Source organism: Acanthochromis polyacanthus, chromosome 1, assembly GCF_021347895.1.
Source record: "Acanthochromis polyacanthus isolate Apoly-LR-REF ecotype Palm Island chromosome 1, KAUST_Apoly_ChrSc, whole genome shotgun sequence".
Classification (NCBI taxonomy): Eukaryota; Metazoa; Chordata; class Actinopteri; family Pomacentridae; genus Acanthochromis; species Acanthochromis polyacanthus.
The window spans coordinates 38,941,182-38,959,834 of NC_067113.1; the positions used below are offsets into that span (position 1 = coordinate 38,941,182).

Below are 18,653 nucleotides of genomic sequence, written 5' to 3' on the forward strand. Positions count from 1 at the left end.
GTGACAGACGTACCCGACTGTTCCGGGCTCTGAGGAGTCTCTCGGAGCTGCAGCCTGAAACGTTGCGTCCTGCCTGGGCCGGCCTGCCAGGAAAGTCCCAGACTGCTGGAGGTGCTGGAGGTCACCGACAGACCGAGCACCGCCGACGGTTCTGATACGACACAAAACAAAAAACACTCTTACACCACATTTAAATCCATGATAAAGCCGTAAATCAACCTCATATACTCAGCATTAACCAGATATTTTGACATACATGATTACTTTTGAATATATATCGTATTTCTGATGTCCATGGAAGCTCTCTTTGATTCCTAACTTGCTGTTCAAACCTCAGTGAGTGGCGATGGAAACAGAAACTTGATGTTTGTTTGGTTCTTGGTGACACAAACATCCACAATTAACGCTGTCAGACCCCAGAGAGATGCATTGTGGGAAAAAAAACAGGTCAACCTGATGGATTCTCTCCCAGCAGAGTTCCGACTTTGATGACCAGAAAACAAACGGATCCTTTTCCTGCTGCTACGACTGAACTCCATGTTGAAAACAGATAAATCACTTCAGAGGAACAAACCTGATGTTTGGGATGTAAATCTTTAGTCTGAACACGTCCTGGAGTTACAGTCGCTGTTTATGTCCAGTCAGACTGAAGAGTAAACGGTACAAACGTAACTGATGAACTCAAAGCTGCAACACATCTGTGAATTCTATGCCTCATAATTAACCCAATCTGATGCAGTATTCGTGCTCCCAACACATATTTTTAATCCATGCTTTTGAAGTTTAATATTATGGAACTGAAACAGTAAAAAATCCTCCAAAACTTCCTCAGTTTCACAGTAATTTTTTACATTTGCTTGAGCTGGTTTCTGACTTTTCCTGAACTTTCTAAGACCTGGAGTCCACATGTGGACCTTTTTTTATTTTAAAAAAAGAAGGTATTGACGACAACTCAAACAACAACAACTACTACTACAACAGCTACAACAAGTACAACAATAACAACTACTGCATTAACTACAAGTATTACTACAAATAAAACAACTGAAACAACAACTACAACAGAAAACGACAAAAACCCACACACCTAATGACACAAGTGAGACAACCTCACAAAAGATCAAAACAAAACATCAGAAACATGAAACAAGACTCAAAATAACAACAACAAAAAAGAACTGAAATGACAAAAACCAGCTCACTATGGCACACGTGAGACAGAATGACAAAAAGCAACACAAGCAAGAAACAAAACAACAGAATGACACTAAAAAAAAACAAAGTCACTGTTACGATTCAATGAGTGGCAGCTGGGGTGCTGCAGAGACTCAGGCTACGTTTATAGGCTACGAGGACCATCTTAACAGAAAACGCAAAAGTGGCGTCTTGTCTTCACTTTTTGTTTCACGTTTAGACGAGCGGTTTTGAAGGAAATCTGCGTATATACGGTGACTCTATAGTGTGTGGAATTCGATTGGTTATGCATGCCAGGCAGCTAGGTGGCACTGTGATAAAACTCCACCATGTCTACGCGCATGTGTACCATCTCCCTTTTCAGATCTCCACCGCGGTAAATGTCAGATGGCGACTAGTAAGAAGAACTTTGTTTGGACAGACGAAGAGGTCAAACTACTGCTTCGAACCACTTTGGACTACAAAGCCACAAAAACATCTTTTTTACTTCCTTGTACCGACCGACAAACCAAAGCACCGTGACGTAATCGCGTACGCAATGTGGTCAGATCTCAGCAAAGTTTTTTTTCGGCAAAGTTTTGCGTTTTGCTGTTTAGACGGAAACGTAACGGCGGAGAGTTTTCAACTTTTCCACTCTGGAGGCCGGTTTCAAATTTTTGCGTTTTTAACCCCCAAAACGCCGTCCTCGTATAAATGATAGGGTGTTTTGTTGATATATTTTGACGTTTTTACCTGCAAGCGTCCTCGTGTAAACGGGACCTCGAGCAGCCACAGCTGAACCCACACATGCAGCCTCCCCACCAAAAGGCCCAACAGAAAACCACCCGCAACCAGACGGCACACCAACACTGGTGGCCGTAACAGTCACATATGAAGAAAACAGCTGCAAAATGGCAAAAACAAAAGAAAGATAGAAAACAACAAAACTAAAAAACCCTAACAAGACAAAATGACAAAAGTGTGTATTATTGATAGAATTGGTTTTAGATTAGGACTCAGTATCTGCAGATATGAAATATTAAATGACTTGTATGGGATCGGAGACAAAAAAAACCAACTTGATTGGGACATCCTGAGTCCAAATGATGATATTATTTAAATCCAGAGGAATTTGGACCAACCTGAACTACTACTTCTATATACTGTGGGTCATTTTTGTTAGTTCCTGCTGATATTTCCTCATTGTGTGAACTTTCCTCTTTGCTGCTGTAACAATGTGGGAAAAGCTTAAGTTATTGTATTGTAAGTCAGTTAATACAGCATTGAGGTCTCCGCTAACACTTGCGGCGGCGTCTTGAGGAGCTAAACGAGGTAAAAATACTCTGCCAGAGGTTTTGTGTTGCAGTAAAGGTCAGTGGATGTAACAGTCGGCATTGCCCTCAAAGATAAGGAGCCACAAACGCCTCGGGACAAGTGTTTTTGCATCGCCGAGAAGGTTACCGCCGGGACTCGACTGGGTGCCGTTTCCTCCCAACGCTGCCCACACATTAGCACACAAACACAACACACGCACACAGACACAACACACTCCTGCACATACACACCCCACACCCTTTTCCAGTGTTTCCCACAGAACAAAGGAACAATGGAGGCAGGAAATGGCTGAAGCCGGAGCTCAGCCCACGGTGGAAATACACTCCGAGGGTCCAACTTCTGTTCTGGACGTCGGCCAGTGTCAACCCGCAACAAACACACAATCGTGGGGTTTGGTATCACTTCGTGTCAGTGGGTTCCTGCAGCTAATCAGAGGAGGGAAGCTGAACGACAGACACGACGAGGTCAAAGAGACGAAATTAAAGATCTGTTTAATGTCCAATTCTACAGAGTGAGGATAAATGATATGTACGGAAAACGTGTTGGACAGCCATGGTATCGTTCCAACAAATCACCAAAATTACGACATTTTGTCACTTTCTGTGCAGTAATAATGGGCATCTTTTGTTTTGAAAATTCTGAAAATTTCATCTAAATCCGTTAGTCTGTTTTTGAGTAATGTTGCTAACAGACAGACGGACAGACAAACCAACAGTAATCGTCACGTAAGTCCACCTTGGCAGAGCAATATTAACATATTCTACAAATATAAAGTCTTGAATCTCTGAAAATCTTTACATAAATGCAAAAATAGTTCATGAAAAGACATGCAGGAGGGATTTGTTGAACTTTATGATCCGACTTGTTCTGTTTTTCTACATTTATGGTCCGATCACCAAAGCTGTGTAGAACCCTCTTTTAGCTGTTAGGTTTGTTATTATACATTTTTCTCTTGCATGTAAAGTAGCAGTTTTGAAGGCCTAAAAATACTCTGAAACACGTGTAAATTTGCTCGTCAGAAAAATTTGATATTTTAGGGGAACTGTACAGGTGTAAGTCAAAATGTCTCAATAGCGCCACCTGGAAAATTTGAAACGGGAACTATGGCCATTATGTGTCACCCACAGCTATGAAATTTGGCAGGCATATGTAACTCATCAAGACGCACAACAACGTATTTGACATCCATGCCAAAGTCGGCCATTTTGAAGTATATGTCATATTTTGGACCATTTTGGACCAATTTTTGCACATTTTTAAAAGCTATAAACTCAAATGGGGTAACTCCAAGGCAGTTCAAATTTGGCCAAGATGTACACCAGGAATGGGGGATCAAAAGTTACCAAAATGTTCCTCAACAGTCTGAGGGTGTGGAAATGGCGACCCCTGGATTTTAACGTTTCGCCGTGAAACAGGAAGTGCTGTCTAACTATCCTGTAAATGCTCCAATCTGCCTCATATTTTACATGTTTGATCAGAGTCCAGGCCTCATCGCATCCATATGCTGATATAGAGTCACAGCTGCAGCGCCACCTACTGGACATGCTTGGATTTGCTGACTAGAAAGGATGCGAGGATTTGACCAACGCTGCTTGCAGCTTTCTTTTTTTTTTTTTTTTTTTTTTTTAGCATTTTGTAGAAGGTGAAGTTTTGCTGCATAAATAAAAGTTATTCTGTTTTATCTGGATGAACTCACTGGTCTGAACGGTAGTATTTGCAGCTTCGTCATCTCTCTTGGACTGAACCTGGAGCAGATATTCGGTTCCAGGTTCCAGGTGATTTAACCAACAGGTGAAAACGTCCATCGGCTTCCTGGTAGCTTCGACCGACTGATTGGTCCCCAGATGGTCTTCTCTGATCTCATTGGTCTCCAGATCTTCTCCTCCGTCTCCTTCTCTTCTTCTTCTACAGTCGGTTTCATCTGTGGCGGCGTCTGGAGACGAGACGACGAAGGAACAACCGAATCCGGACGTCGTGAGCGTCACGGATACGGAGTCCAGACCGGATTCTGGTTCTGAAAGCGAGAAGTTGCACGAAGAAGAAGATCTGAGTTCATCTGCTGGAGCTGGAGCGACCAAATCCTGACGAGAGGAAAGAAAAATCATCTGTAAATATTCAGGAATGAACAAAACCAGCTCTAAGAATACATATTAAATTATAACCGACCAAATATGTGAAATCAGAAGTTTATAGAAGCAGCTCTATGTATAAATATGTGTTTAAATTCAGAATAATAAGACAAATTTAGGTAGTTAATGTAATTCACCAGCAAATTTTGGGCTGTTTAAATGTAAAAAATTAAAAAATAAATAAAAAGAAAATCTGGCAGCAAGTAGCAGAAAAAACTGAATACATGGACAATTATGACTGTATTTAAATCTACTAAAAATGACATAAAAAGGTGTTATTTTACTTGTTAATCATAAAATAACAGTGGAAAATTTTAAAAAATCCTATCAAATATATTTTATAAATATTAATTTTAATCTTTTTTATTGTGTAAGAAAAAATATACCATTTTCTTATGTTTAAATCCACTATAAATAACCTTATTTTACAGATTTCGACCATTATTTTCACATTTTTTGGAATTTTTAGTCTATATGTTTGGGATCCTTGTTTTCAGACTTTAACAGTTTATTTATGGACTTTTTACAGTGTACATTAATCAAAGTAACTGATAATAAAACATCTGGATGCTTGAATAGGAGTCAGAAGATGATAAACATATTAAATATTGTTTAAGGTGCAGCAGGTTGAGTTATAAAGTCTGAATGTTGGACAAACGTCTGGATTTTCCTCAGATTTTTGTTTTTTTCTGGATTTTTGATAAAGATTCATGAGAAAAACCAACTTGGGTTGAAGTTTTCCTTCAAACTCGGTTCAGTTTTTGAGTTTCCTGATGTTCCTGCAGGAAAGTTTGAGGATCTTTTATCTCCTCTAAGGAGGAAACAACAAACTTTTATGGCTGCTTTCATGTCTAAAGACTCCTTTCCAAAACCTGGACGTTGGGTGGAGTCGAACTTTGATCCTATTGTTCTGAAAGCTTCAGGAATCAGGAGGTTAAAGTCAGAAACACCTCAGACTAAATCTGAACAGCTGCCAGAAATATCTGTCGGTTTCCTTTAACCCAAACAGGTTCTGGGCGGTTTGTCCTCACTGAGGTTCAGTTTTCACCAGACACAACAGAAAACAAGCCATAAATCACTAAAACTAGACTGAAGATGACTAAAAACAGACACAAAATGACCAAAAAAACACAAACCAGACAAAAAACAACTAAAACCAGACAAAACAGGCTTAAAACCACATACAAAATGAAAAAAAACAGACAACATGGCAAAAACTGACTCAGAACGACAAAAACCAGGCACAAAGTGTCACAAAAAAGACAAAAAATAACACAAACCAGCCAGAAAATGACAAAAACCAAACATGAAACATCCAAAAAGAGACAAAAAAGATGAAAAATCAGATTAAAAAACAGACTCAAAACAACGCAAGTTGAGCATGAAATAACAAGAACAGAAAAAATAGACACAAAATGACTAAAATCAGACAAAAACTTTTTAAAAAAACCAACACAAACCAGACAGAAAAACAATACGAACCTGACAAAAAACAACACAAAACAGCAAAGCGAGACACAACACAGCAGAAAAGCCTTAAACCTCCGATCGTTTGTTTAATCTTCCTGACTTCTTTTTTAGATTTATAAGGACGATTTATCTTGAATCTCATTTTAGAGAACTTTGTTTTAAATGTGTTTTCTGAACTAAACTGAGTCGCCTTTATGAGTTTTTCAAAACTTTTATTCACATCAGCAGCAGAAAACTGATGAATTAAAAAAATTAAACGTTAAATAATTTATCCAGCTACGTTTCTGTTGACGTTCTCCTGAGGTTCCTGTCAGAATAAATTAAAGGTTTTTGATTTCAGCAAATTCAGTTCATCGTCTATTTAAAGAACCTCTGAGTTTAAATCAGGTTCAGAACGTTCTGTAGGAACATCAAATACAGTCAAATAGAACCAAGAATAAAACCATTAATCCCAATAACTCATGTCATTTAGTTCCAAAGACGTTCTGCTGAAGTTCTGTAAAGTTCTACTGATGTCCTCAGTGAGAAGTTTACTTGTAGTTTCTAAAGGAAAATTTTAGTTCTTCTGAAATGGTGGAACGTTTTATGAATTGTATGTCGTGTTCTCTCATCTCCAAAACTTCCTCAGAACATTGATGACATTACAATCCTCAGAATTTATGACAATAAAACGTTCCATTTTAGTTTGATCTATGAGGGAACAGTTGGTTCTCTTAGTTTGTTCCACAAGAACCAGGTAGCTCTGTTCAGGTTCTGTTCATCTCCAGAACCTTGTGGTCACTTCAGCTAAAATCAGTTTGTTTTAAAAAGAAAGTTCTGTAAAGTTCTACTAATGTTCTCAGCGTTCTTCTTCTTAAATTGTAAATAACTGAAGACATTCTGAAAAAGTTTGGTGATAATCTTGTTGGAACGTTTTGCCCCAACGTTCTCAAAACTGAGAAAGTTCTGCAAAGTTTTAACAATGTTTTCAGGTGGACGTTCTTAAAAGTAGATAACGTTTTTTAAAGATAGTCTAAAATGGTGACGCCCTGAAGCTCTCAAAACTGAGTGTTGCACTGAGAACATTCTAACTTTGCTATCATAGAACCCTGAGGAACACTGTGGAACGTGTTATAGATTCTATGTCGTGTTCTCTCATCTCCAAAACGTCCTCAGAACATTAATGACATTACAATCCTCTGAATTTATGACAACAAAAGGTTCCAACTTAGTTTCTTTAGAACCTGATCTGTCAGAACAGTTGGTTCTCTAAATCTCTGGAACCTTGTGGTCACCTCGGCTGAAATCAGTTTGTGGTGAAGATGTTCCGAGAAAGTTCTAGTAATGTTTTCGGGTGGATGTTCTTCTTAAAAGTAGATAAAGTTTTTTAAAAGATATCCTAAAAATATTGGAACGTTACACACTAACGTTCTCAAAATTGATCGAGAACATTCTTCATGTAACATTGTGGGAACATTTTGTAGATTCTATAACGTGTTCTCTCAGCAATGTTCAAAAAACGTCCTCAGAACATCATAGTGTGACCGTTTCTTGCAGTACAGGAACGTCTTCTAAAGAACGTTCTGTCATATCAGGTCTCAAGAACATAATGAAAACATTTAGTGTAAATGTTCCGTTAAGCACATCCTTCTTTGTATCACTGTGGAAACATCTTCAAGAAGAATGTTCTATGTGTTCCATCAACAAAAAGGCAAACAAGACCATCTTATAAAGAACGTTCTGCCATCTGAGATCTTGGTAACATCTTGATGTTTTTTTTAATGTTCCGTTGAGAACATCTTTCCTTCTTTTTTGTTGTGTAGACATTTAATAGTAGAACCTTCTCTAACAAAAACACTGAATGTTCTACCTTTAACGAGTCTGTCTCGATACAATTGTTGGACAACAAAAACGTGCATCAATGATAGAACCCAACGGCAGAACCAGGAATAAAATAATGTTCTAGTGCTGTTTTGCTGATGCAGTTTCCACAGCTGACCAGTAGGAGGCGGTTTATGAAAACTGGCTGAAACGGTGGTGATTTTATGAGTTTATTTTGGTTTTAATCTTCTAGAAAACCAAAACTTTTACCTGAAAGTGTCGAAAATACAGTTTGAGTTTTTTCTGTTTCGTTTATCTTTAAAGTTTCAAGCAAATAAAACTCAAAATCCTTTTTAGAATTATAAATACTGTAGTTTAATAAAGTTTGATTTTCTCTCCACAGTTAGCATGTTTAAGAGTATTTAGGTCTGGTTATTTTCTATAATTGACATTATTATGTGGCCGTAACACTTAATATAAAAAATATTAAAATTGTAACAATGTTGGTTTTCTACTGAAAACTTTAACATCTGTTGTTTAAAATATGCTGCATTTTTTAGTATAACATCTAACGTTGTTTCCATATAGAATAAAAATGACATCAAATAAGAATATTTTGGTTGCTTTATCACTAGATCAGCGCTCTAAAATGTGATTTGCAGTTCAAAAGCAAACAGAATCTCCAGAAGTCGCTTCTTATTTTTTTTTGCCTAAAAATAAGAACTGTGGTGTTAACACTGACTTCATTTATACGTATCATTTCAATCTTTAATATTCTTATTTTCTAAAGAAAAATGTGGATTATTTGGTAGTTGCACGTAGAAATGTTTTTTGAAACACTGAGAAAACTTGATTTCTCAAAAATAACCTCATAGCATCTCAGATTTTTAGCCCTGTCTGAGTTTTTAGGTACATTGGTCAATGTACCAAAAAACCAGATGAAAATATGAATTAATATTAGCTTAAGAGATGCAACAACTACAGTTAGGAATGTAAATGAGTGTTGTTGCAATAATCCATCTATTGCTGTCTAATTAGATGTTCATTAATGTGCACTGTCCCTATCAAATAAAAAAATAAAACAAAGCGCAAGAAATACTATTATTTGCAGTACAAAAAGGGACAATACCACATTTAAACACCATTTGCTGCAGAAAACCCGACACCATTACCTTGGCGTTGCATCTTAAACCTCTTAAATGTGATTTTCTACGCAGACGATGAATTTTAACTCACCTGAAGCTGCAGCAGCAGCACCGAGACGAACAGGAAGCAGCGTTTAACTTGACATTTCACCATTTTGACCCTCCGTTAGATCTTCACGGGGAGCAGACTCCACCATAATCCTGAGGCTGAGGTAGGAAGCGTTGGTTTAGATTCACCGCTTAACGTCGGAAAATATCCTCAAAAGTGAAGCTGGAAGGAAAAACGTTGGTTAAAAGTCTGTAAAAACAGTAGTTCCTGGTGATATTCCTTATGTTCTCCAGATGTTTCGGCGTTTCTGTCGGTTCGGTCCGACGTCCATCCTCGACTCAGGGCTCTCAGACTTGAAACTCGGTCTTTCCTCTGTTTCCTCGGCCTGTCTCACCGCCTTTATTGTCTCTTTTCCTGCCTGTCTGCGGGCTTAAACTCTCCAACGGACTTCCTCAATCAAGCCAACAGCTCTGAGTCACAAAGTGAGCTGGACGGCGGCTATAAATAGTCCTGGAGCTACAACAGCGGCTCACCTATGCAGAGGTAGCAGTTAAAAATAGAGACGAGCGTTTGATCAAACCCCGCCGAGACGCCGTCATCGCCGAGAGTTTAAAGTTTTGCTTTGTCACCGTCGACTTCTGATGTGGTCTCATCTGGGATTTCTGATGGGACGAGTCTAAATTAATCCATTATTGTCAGTTTATCAAGTCTAAAGAGTGGATAAAACCTTTTCAAGATAAGAAAACCCAATAAATTCATGTAATCTCTTAAGATTTCACATTATATTTTGTGATATTTATAATAGGCCCACTTTTAGGATATGAATTTTGTACAATAATAATAAGCCTAATTAATCAATAATCAATTTATCAATAACACAAATTAAGTAAAGGATGCAAAACGACCAAAAAAAGATGGAAAACGACTACAAAAAGAAGTAAAAAGACCCAAAAAAGATGTAAAGCAAGAACAAAAAGATGGAAAATGACCAAAAAAGATGGAAAACAATCAAAAACGACCTGATAAAAATGTATAACAACTATAAAATTATGCAAAACCACCAAAAGAATGATGCAAAATTACCAAAAAATATAGAAAATGACAGAAAGTAGAAAATGACCCCCCAAAAATGGAAAAGACCAAAAAAAGATGTAAAACAACCACACAAGATCTAAAACGACCAAAAACACATGTACAAAGACCAAAAAGAGGCAAAACGACCAAAAGAAGGAAAATAACCCAACAAATTATGTGAAGCGACAACAAAGAGATGTAAAACAGCAAAAAGAGGCAAAGCTACAATAAAATGATGGAAAAAGAATGAAAAAAGCAAAATCACTGTTTTGAGGGTGTAAATTTTATACAATAATAGGTTTAATTAATGAATTCATCAATAACACTAATTAAGTACAGCTGAAATCTCTCCTTATGCTGATGGTGTTATTCTATTAACAGGAGTTATAAACTCTGTTCGGCAGTCATTAACCGCCTCAGAAGACTTTGTCACGGTGGACCTCATTAAAAAAAACCACCATTAATGATTATCTAAAACGTTGGAGATTACATTTTTGCCACCTTATGTTACCATTTCTCCACTAAATGACTGTTTTATCTTGAAATTACGCTGTAAATGATGTAATTTCTTGCATGTGAATTTAGTTTGTTTGCAAGTTCAGATCTGCTAGATGTTGGGTCAACTAACAAGTTTTATTTTAGGTCTCCAGTCTTAAGATCAACACTTAATTTTCATTACTGACATGATGATGTACAGGACTATTTACTTGTTTTATGTATGTTATTTTTAACGTAAGGTATATATGTTTTTTTAAGAAATCCGGTTAATTTCTCATAATTAGACGTCTATGATGGATGAACTCTACTCCAGACTTTAATGCGACCATAAAAGTTCAGATTGATTCTTCTATTTTGCAGCGTTTGGAGCTAAAGGTTGAACTCTTTGTTTCAGCCAGTTTGAGCTACATTTAGTCATCCACACCTCTTTCCTTCCTTCCTGTTCTCTGCCACTCTCTCTCATAGTTTCTAGGAACAAAAGATCCACGAGTTCACTGGTCAGGAATCACCCCACACAGAGGAGAACGTTCCCACAACTTTAAACTAACGTTACCTACAAGTTCCTGCAAGGTTTTTTTCAAATACCGACTGAAGCAACATTAATGGTATTACCCAACATTGTTGGAACATCTTTGGAGAATGTCGTCTATCTTTAGAAAAACCTCTCACTGCATGCATTACAAGAATTTTGCAGAATTTTTCAAGAACACACGGTTCCAAAGACATTCTTACTCAGTCTGGGCAGGACAAGGTTCTGCAGCTTTCAAACAAATGCTTTCCAAATGTTCCCCAGGCTTCAGAGGATTTTCAGAGAACATTCCTGTAATGTGATAAAAAAGATGCCTGCAGGATGTTGTTGAGAGAACACATTAGAGAACGTTCTTCTGTAAAACATAAAGTGTTCCATGATAATAAAGGAAGAACAGCCTCAGTGTAAATTTCAGTTTTGTTAACGTCAGGGCGTTATCTTAACGTTATCTTTAAGAACATTATGTGAACTACAAGAAAACATTGTAGAACTTTCTTGGATCCCTCTTAGAACGCTTACATTTCTGCTGGGATGTTAAGTTGTTTAGACCCACCGGATCCAGTCGGTACTAACCCATGTAAACACGTTCCCACCTGTTCTGGAGAAGAGTTACCAGGAGGTTCTGAGTCAGTCAGTCCAACATGGTTCCACGTTCTTCATGTCCAGTTTTTATTGTACAGATTACAGGTAACAATATATAGAGTAGATAACGAGGTTACAGCACTACTCAGTGGCTAATGTTCTGCACCATTACAACATTCAAGTTGATTAGTAATACATGAAAAAGCCAAACGTAGAATAGTAGAACGGACGTACACTAACAGCATCGAGTGTACTCTGACGGATTGTAATGCCCACACAGGAGAAGTTTGAAGGGACCCTAATATTTATGTTGTTAACGTGGTTCTTTACACATTTTTCTTTCAAGTGTTCATGAAACTTGTTATGGCTGATTTGAAATGTGATTTTGAACCCATAATTCCTGCCTTCTAATTCAGGACTTCCTCTCTTTACTGCACAAATAAAACTTCATATAAATCAGAAACCACTTCCTGCTATTCAGTGTTAGCATTCCTGCTAGCTTGTAAAACTATTTTGTCAGCGACTTCTTCTTTTCCTTTCGGCTTTTTCCTTCAGGGGTCGCCACAGTGAATCAATTGCCTCCATCTAATCCTGGAGTTGTCAGCAACTGGAAAATGCTGCTGACTAAAACAGTTCCGAGCCACTGGATTACAAAGACTTTTTAATGAGTTTCCATTTATAAATAAGTAAACTTTGTCATGAGGTACAATGTTAGCCAAAGAACAAGTCAATACTCAAGTGTTTGCTTCAATTAAACTTTTACATGTACTGAAATTGTCTCTTTCCCCAACTAGTGTCAGCAAAGAACAAATATTTACATTAGCTGAAATTGGTTTCTCTGCAAGCTAACGCTACAGAAAGAACCGTCTTTTACAAAGTCTAAAATTGATTTTTCCACAAGCTAATGTTACTGAAAACAAACATCTTTTACCTGAGCTGAAATTCATTCTTTCACAATCGAATGTTACAGAAAAACACATTTTACATGAACCAAAATTGGGCTGTTTACTAGCTAATGTTACTGAAAGAACCATCTTTTACATTTAATTTGGAGCTAAATTTGGATATTCGACAAGCTAACCTTTCTCAAAGAATCATCTATAACATTAGCTAAGTTTGGTTCCTTCACAAGCTAACCTTTCTCAAAAAAACATCTTTCACGTTGAGCTAAAATACAGTCTTCCTCACACAGCTGTTACTAAAAGAACCCATCTTTTACATAAGCTAAAACTGGTTCTTGCACATGCTAACATTAGTGAAAAAAACATTCTTTTAAAAGGGTTAGAATTGGTTCTTCTACAAGCAAATGTTATTAAAAGAACTATGTTTTCCACGAGCTAAAATGTGTTCTTAAACAAGCTAATGTTATAAAAAGAACTATTTTTTAAATTAGCTAAAGTTGGCTAAAGTTAGTTCACCGAACTACTGTTACAGAAAAGAAAAACAACTTTTACCTGAGCTGAAATTGGTCCTTTTTGTTACATGTGGAAAATCAATTCATCTATAACATAACATTACATATAGAAACACTTTTTACTTAGGTTGAAATTGGTTCTTTCACAAGCTAATGTTCCAAAAAACACATCTTTTACATGACCCAATATTTGGCTATTCACAAGCTAACATTATTGAAAGAAATATCTTTTACATGAGCTAAAAATGGTTCTTCCACAAGGTAAATTTACTAAAAGAACATTCTTTTAAATAAGATAGAATTGGTTCTTCTACAAGCTAGCATTACATGAGTTAAAATTGGTTCTAAAACAAGCTAATGTTACAGAAAGAAGCATTTTTACATTAGCTAAAGTTGGTTATTTCACATGCTAACATTACCAAAACAACTACCTTTCAGAAGAGCTAAAACTATCTCCTTTAATAGCTATTGTTGCTGAAAGAACCATCTTATACATTAGCTAAAGTTGGTTCTTCAACAAACTATGGTTACAGGAAAATAAACATCTTTTACACAAGCTAAAACTGGCGCCTCCACAAGCTAATGTTATCAAAACAAGTGAGCAAAAAGTGACTACTTTGCTAGATAGTATTACAGAAAGAACTATTTTTGCATGACCTAAAGTCAGTTTCCACAAGCTAAAGCTTCTAGAAAGTGCTATCATTTACAACAAGCTAAAACCAGTTTGTTCACAAGCTAATGTTACACAGAGAACTATCTTTAATGTTAACTTTAACTGGTTCTTCAACATTAAAACTATCTTTTTGATGAGCTAAAATTAATACGTCTACAAGCTAATGTTGTTAGCGCCAAAAGCCATCTTTCAATAGTTAGTTTACTAACTACTGCTGCAGATGTTTTTTGATAAACTTCATTTCAGTTCCCAAGGCAATTCTTTTCAAAATAAGCTTCAGTGCCTTTGCTTATGGTGAGTTATACAATAAAGTGCAATAGTATTAGCTAGCCGCTAGAGAAAGTCCTGAACCAGGGGGCAAAAACACAACTTAGAAGAACTCATTAATCATGTTTTCCATACAATCAAGGAAATTTGAGACAAACTTTAGAAATATAGCTAACAGAAAACCAAAGATAATGCTAATTAGCCTTGTTTCCATGAACAGCTTTGGATAAACTAGCTGGAAACAAAAACCTTAAAAAACAAGAAGAAACAAACTTAACTATTTTTCATCTATAAGAGAAAAATTGAGAGACATTTCCAGGAATTGTTTCAATCAGGAAAGTAATATTCTTGATTGTCAGTCGGTATTGGTCAAGTTTTACGCTATCCGAAGACAAAGCAATGAAAGAAACAGTCGTAAATGGTCGATACGTCAAAACGTAGAAAAGGTATTTCCATCTCCAAAGTAAGTCATTGATATTTTTTCTTTTTCTATTGAATTGTTTATTTTTGTCTTCATATTATGTGTTTCCATGAACTTTTTTCTTGATTCGACACCTCAAAATAAGTAAAATACGTTTAAGTAAAATACGTTATGGAAACACAGCTAATAAAAGCTTATATTGCATTTTATAATTCTAGAGTAAACCTTGTAGTAACTTTCCTGGAAATATGACATATGTAGATGTTTTTTCTTTCACGGAATTAACAAATGTTAAGTAGATTGAAATCTTTGTTTGGTCGATTCTTGACAAATGTCACCTTACCACACGTTTAGTTCATCCGTTTTATACTAAATGAAGGATTTAAGTCTTAAACTAGCAACAGTTTGCAGTTAAACTAATGGAAAGTTGAACCCTGTCTCCATCAGAAAATTAGAAAAAACTAGCGGCAGTAGAGAGGCAGTGAATCTCTTCTAAATTCAAGTCAGCTCCAGATTTACTTCCCTACAAGTAAAGCATTTAGGGTCCCTTTAAGCTCCGTCAACAGTCAACAACATTGAAGTACAGGACATGAACCACATCCTACTGTACAGACACAATACTACGTCAGAGGCAGTGTGTGTTGTTGTTGTTGTTTCTGCAGAGAAAACCATCGAGGACAAACTCACTTTCACTCAGGCAGCTCAAACCAAGAGTGTAAAACACTTTAAAGCGCCGACTGATCCAGTTCCAGGCAAGAAGTGAGTCAGCGACGTTCCAGGAGGCAAGTAGTTCGTATAGACAAGAGACTCGGGTCCAGAGTCCTGCGGTTGTATCGTAAGTAAGGAATAAAAATATATAGGTACATAGAAAAAGTCTTATCCAGAAGCTTCCAGTCGTAGCAGCAAGATTTCTGTGTTTTGTTTGGGTTTTAATAGCACTTTAACATGTTCTGTACACCGTCGGATGTTCTTCGTTACTGGCATTACTGTCAAAACCTCGGAAAATCCCAAAACACTGGACACAGGAGTGAGAAAAACGCTTCAACGCTTCCGTTTCGGCTCTAAAACACGTCAATATAGAAAAACCGACCATCCTTTTCTGGACTCTGATTGTTTTTGGCAGATTTAGTCTCTCATTTGTTTGGAGGAAAATTTCAAAGTTATTGCTTAAACGGGGCAAAGTTTCAGATCTTTATTCTCAGTTTGTCTCTGAGATGTCAAAACAAATGCCAATAGTTGATTCCAGTCGGTCTTTTGGACATAATGAGGCTTTTCAATGCGAGTCGAGAAATGGCTGATTGCTGCTAAAGACATCGAAAACATGTAAAAACAGTATAAAAATAAAGTTATTATTACTCTGATACACCAAAATAACATACTGACTAGATAACAGAATGTACAACAGCACATCGATGTGATGACTGCACCATCGTGACGGAAATTATTTCACATTTTTGGTATAAAGCAACGTTTCACACAACAGGGGAGGCTGGAAACTACAAGATGGAGTGTAAACTGTGAGACCGAGCAGCAAGAAATTTAGATTTATGCGTTAGGAATGAGTCAAGAATGACTCGTGTTTTCAATTTGGCCCAAAACTTTGGCAGCATTAATTTTAAGAATGAATCAAATCCATAAATTGGGACTAAAAGCAACTTTTGAGATAAATTCTGCATCATTATCTTCCATTTATTTGTGTATTTTACCAATCATATTAACTGGTATTGCTAAAAAAACAACAAAAAACACATCATTAGGGGTTTCTGCTCGAGATTATAATTTGAATACCTAAAAAACACAACAAAGACAAAACAACAATGATTTCATCCAAAAACTATAGCTCCCATAATTCGTAGACTGGAGCTGTACTTGTTAAAAAAAATGTCAAAATAACAGCTGTTATTGTTTTAACGCCTGGTGTAGCAGCAGGACACTAGAGTTAATGGGTTATGTGTTAGTAGCATGCTAGCTATAGCATGAGTTTATATATTAGCATCCATTTATTAGCAATAAAGCGCACTGAGCTATTAAAGCTAAAATTAGCATCTACTACGACTAGCTTAGCAGGAGCTTATTTGTTAGCATGTTTCATATGGCTGGAGGTCGGTCTGTTTGGGACCTCAGATTATAAAGTAAAAGTGAAACTGGTGTTTAACCCTCTGAACCCAAAAACCCACTGGTGGACTTGGAAAAACAAGTTATCTTATATATATATATATATATATATATATATATATATCGCTAAATGAAGCATTCATCAGCCAGAAACTGTAAAAACAGAAATCATCGGCTGATTATTATCTTTACGACGGTCCTGATCCCATGTGGAGTGTTGGTCCATTGGAAAAAATAAGCAAATCTCAGCTTAAAATCATGATATTTCACCAAATTTGCCTTATTCTACATGCAAAATTGAAAAATTAGCCAAAAATAAACCGTTTGCTCAAACCAGATACGGTAAAAAAAACAAAAAACTTTTGAACTCCTCAGCATAACCAGCAAGCAAGTAGTAAAAACATCTAAGTTTTCAGCCAGAGTTTTTGGCTACGTCTCCAATATATTTTTAAAAAATGTCAACACGTCTTAAACTTCTCTGAATGTCTGGGAAAAAAAAGTGTCCAAAGTAACTCAAACTTTGTCAGAATGACAGAAACCTGGAAATAGGTCCCAATGATTGAGAAAATGGTCTAAAATGCTTTAAATTTCTCCAATGTAATTGAAAAATTGTCGAAAATGACTTAAAATTGTCCAAATAATTGAAAAAAGTGTCTAAAATGACTTGACAATTGTTAGAAGTGATGGAAACCTGGAAACCTATTCAAAATGATCCAGAAAAATGGTCAAAATGGCTAAAATTAATAAAAAAAATAACTGAAAAAATGTCTACAAATGAATCTGTCCAAAATTACTATGCGGGGAAAATCCAACCTACTGGATGAATAAAATAAAGTTGTTGGATATACATTTGGCATGGTGAAACATCTTTCTACAGCTGGAAACATGGAAACAGTTGAATATCTAGAGTTGGACATGTTGATTTGAGGTTATTTTTGATTTTCGACGTCATATCGCAGTGAAAAATGAGCCACAGTGGAGAAAAACTCATTTTAAAAAAACTGCTTCTTTGACTTCTGAGGGTTAAACGAAGCCAGTTTATGTTTAATTCATGTATTTGTTCACCTCGTGAGGTGGAACTGAAGCAGCATTAGCATTTAAACATGGCTGGTTAGCATATTTTAGCTAACGGAGCTGAAAGCTAACGGGTATATTTGGTATTTTTGAGATCGTTTTGAACCTCAGAACGTGAAAGTCACGCTGAACACCAGCTGAAGGACATTTTAACTCCAGAGTGACCAAACTACAGGTTAAAATACGACAGGAAGTTGGTTCAACCGGCCGAGCTAACAGTCGTTTAGGCTAACACCAAAATAATGTAGAAATCCTATAAGACACAGAAACACACCAGTGGTATCCAACTTTCAGTTTCAAACTACAGAAAAGAGGTAAGAGGACCGTTGGGTAAAAACACGATTCAGTCGGTTTAAGAGGAGATCCTTCGTTGCTCGCCAACAACACGTGAAGAAGAAACACCAGAGAAGAAGAAGAAGAAGGAGGATACATTCCATCCTCAGAAATTTACCTCCTCGTAGCTTCAGCAGGCTCCGCCCACTAAAGTCCTGATTGGTTGTCCATTTATTTCAAACAGCTGCTTCCGATTCACCAGAGGTCCAACAGTCAGATCTACCTGCCGAGGAGTCGTCGTGGTAACACACCTGCGGGCTGAAGCCTCCTCATTGGCCAGTTTCTGCAGAGAGGCGGGACTCGTACAGACTCAAGGCGTGATGGACGAACTCGTACTGCTCTCCGGTCTGGATCATTCCTCCTCTGTCCGACCAAAAACAATAATGAAGTTGTTTAATTTTTTTATAAATCACGTGTTTATAAGCATTCTACAGCCGGAATATCATAAATTAAAGATGACAGCCACTAATGAATGACTGAAAACATCTACAAGGCATCTAAGACCACAAAGAGACACAAAATTAACCACAAAGACACAAAACTAGTGCAAAGAGATGCAAAACGAACAAAGA

The 18,653-nt window shown here is 36.8% G+C and overlaps 2 protein-coding genes across 2 annotated transcripts in view; both read right to left on the reverse strand.

Moving 5' to 3' along the window:
* The window catches only part of ptprb (protein tyrosine phosphatase receptor type b), a 49,339-nt gene extending 39,792 nt beyond the window's left edge, over positions 1–9,547 (reverse strand). The window contains exons 1-3 of the mRNA XM_022212222.2: positions 9,144–9,547; positions 4,205–4,589; positions 14–151 (exon numbers count right to left, since the gene is read on the reverse strand). Coding sequence (XP_022067914.2) covers positions 14–151; positions 4,205–4,589; positions 9,144–9,206 — 586 coding nt within the window. The 5' untranslated portion in view covers positions 9,207–9,547. The remainder of the gene's footprint in view (positions 1–13; positions 152–4,204; positions 4,590–9,143) is intronic.
* Positions 9,548–11,847: 2,300 nt separating this feature from the next.
* The window catches only part of ptprr (protein tyrosine phosphatase receptor type R), a 40,882-nt gene continuing 34,076 nt past the window's right edge, over positions 11,848–18,653 (reverse strand). Inside the window, exon 16 of the mRNA XM_051945781.1 lies at positions 11,848–18,444. Coding sequence (XP_051801741.1) covers positions 18,351–18,444 — 94 coding nt within the window. The 3' untranslated portion in view covers positions 11,848–18,350. The remainder of the gene's footprint in view (positions 18,445–18,653) is intronic.